This window comes from Eimeria mitis, genomic scaffold (genome assembly GCF_000499745.2).
Source record: "Eimeria mitis Houghton genomic scaffold, Emh_scaff63, whole genome shotgun sequence".
In the NCBI taxonomy this organism is placed as follows: Eukaryota; Apicomplexa; class Conoidasida; order Eucoccidiorida; family Eimeriidae; genus Eimeria; species Eimeria mitis.
This window is the reverse complement of record NW_013574485.1, coordinates 14297-16585: the sequence shown is the minus strand read 5'-3', so window position 1 is coordinate 16585 and position 2289 is coordinate 14297. Positions and strand designations below refer to the sequence as shown.

Below are 2289 nucleotides of genomic sequence, written 5' to 3'. Positions count from 1 at the left end.
TTTCTGTATCCATTTGTTTTGCTGTCTCTATCGCTGTCTCTGTCTCTATATCTGTCTCTGTTTCTGTTTTTGTTTGTCTCTTTTGTTTTTCGTTTTTGTGTTTTTTTTGTCTGTTTTTGTCTCCGCATTGCAAATTTGTTTTATTTTATTTATTTTTTAAATAATACAAATAAATAGCAACCTGCTGATGTTTGTTTTTTTTTGTTTTTGTTTTTCTTTTCTTTCTTGTTCTTCTTCTCCATACTATAACCATAATAATTATTTTTATTATTCTCCTTTTTTTTTCTTTTTCTTTTTTTTTTGTTTTCTGCAGCTTATATTTGCTGCTTTATCTGTTGCAGTCATTGCATGTGTTGTATTGTATCGTATTGCGTTTCACTTTATTTTATTTTATTTTATTTTACTTTCTTTTATTTTATTTTAATTAATTTATTTTATTTTATTTTATTTTTTATTTTATTTCGTTTTATTTCATTTTATTTTTTTTCAATTTATTTTCCTTTACTCCATGTTATTTCAACATATTATTTTATTTTATTCTATATTATATTATTTTATTTTATTTTATTTTATTTTATTTTATTTTATTTTATTTTATTTTATTTTTTTATTTTATTTATTTTTTATAGGGGTTTGAGTGTGATAGTATCTAACTACCGTGGTTGTTCTTCTTCTGCTGGTTTTGCTTCGATTCCCAACATTCTCCGCGACGGTTTTAATTTGTATAGCTTCGCTGCCTCTCTACCAGGCAAGCATCAACTGTTTCTTTTGTTTCTTTCTTTCTCTTTTTCTTTTTCTCTCTTTCTCTTTTTTTCTTTTTCTTTCTTTTTGGGGGGTTGTCGCTCTGGCTTTCTTTCTCTCTGTCTCTCTCTATGCATCTTTCTTTCTCTATCTCTATATCTTTCTGTTTGTCTCTCTCTCTCTCTCTCCGTCTGTGCCTCTCCTCTCCTCTCCCTTTTCTCTATACGACCCCAACCAGTCCCAACTGTACACAACAGCTGCACCTGCAGCAGCAGCAGCAGCAGCATGAGCAGCAGCATCAGCGCTAGCAGCAGCAGCAGCAGCAGCAGTTTGCTGCTGAGTTGCTTCTGTTTTCTGTGTCTGTAGGCATCCGCCGCATTGCTGTTCACGGCCGCTCTATTGGCGGCCTCCCGGCGACATATGTTGCCTGCCTCTCGCAGCTTGTACAGCAGCAGCAGCAGCAGCAGCAGCAGCAGCAGCAGCAGCAGCAGTTTGCATATGCTGCTGCTGCTGCTGCTGCCGCTGCGGCCCCCCCAGGCTGCTGCTACCCGTCCATGTTCCCACGGGAAACTAGCAGCAGCGGCGGCGGCAGCAGTATGAGCAGCAGCAGCCACTACAAGAGCAGCAGCAGCAGCAGCAGCAGTAGCAGCAGCAGTGGATCTGTGGCTCTGCTGTGTATAGACAGAAGCTTCTCCTCCCTCGAAGCAGCAGCAGCTTCTTTATTTGGATGGTGGGCAGCAGCAGCGGTTCGTGGGGTAACGGCCATATCTGCACTATGCATGCCGGATTGCTGCAGCAGCTGCAGCAGCAGCTGTTGCACCTGCAGCAGCAGCAGCAGCAGCAGCAGCAGCGCCTGCTGCTGTTCGCGCCAACAAGGGGGGATGCTTTTGCAGCATTCGTCTTCCCTGCAGTCTGGGGAGCTGCTGCTGCTGGAGGAGGGCGCTGCTAGCACGACCGGATGCAGCAGCAGCAACAGCAGCAGCAGCAACAGCAGCAGCAGCAGGAGCAACAGCAGAGACAGCAGCACGACGGCTCCAGTTGCACCTGCAGTAGTAGCATTCCCATCACCAGCGCCATCAGAGGCAGCAGCAGATGCAGTTTCATCAGCAACACGAGAAGCAACAGAAGCAGCAGCAACAGCAGCAGCAACAGCAGCAGCAGCAGCAGCAGCAGCAGAGTGCTTAGAACGCGCTTCTACAGCAGCAGCATTTGGAGCTGTTAAGTGCAGCAAAATAGTTGTCTATACACCCCACGATGAAATCATAGAAGACGCAGCCTCCCTGAAGACAGCCGTGGCGCGCCAGACGAGCCCCCTAGCTTTTCAGCTGCTGAGAGAGGAATTGCTGCTGCAGCAGCTGCAGCAGCAGCAGCAGCTGCAGCAGCAGCAGCAGCAAGGCTTTGGTTGCTCTGTTGGTAGGAGCAGCAAGTGGGGTCTAGCAGCAAATATACAGAAAACTTCTGCTGCTGCAGCTGTGTCTCTCGATGCCGCACTACAACTTGTTGTGAGTTTGTTTGTGTTGTTTATAATATTTTTTTCTCTTTTTTTTA

General features: G+C 44.4%; 1 protein-coding gene across 1 annotated transcript in view; it reads left to right on the top strand.

The window, feature by feature from the left end:
- Window positions 1-2289, top strand: part of EMH_0057690 (uncharacterized protein) — a gene marked incomplete at both ends in the record, with an annotated part of 9446 nt that overhangs the window by 3284 nt on the left and 3873 nt on the right. Inside the window, one exon of the mRNA XM_013501089.1 lies at window positions 1108-2243. Coding sequence (XP_013356543.1) covers window positions 1108-2243 — 1136 coding nt within the window. The remainder of the gene's footprint in view (window positions 1-1107; window positions 2244-2289) is intronic.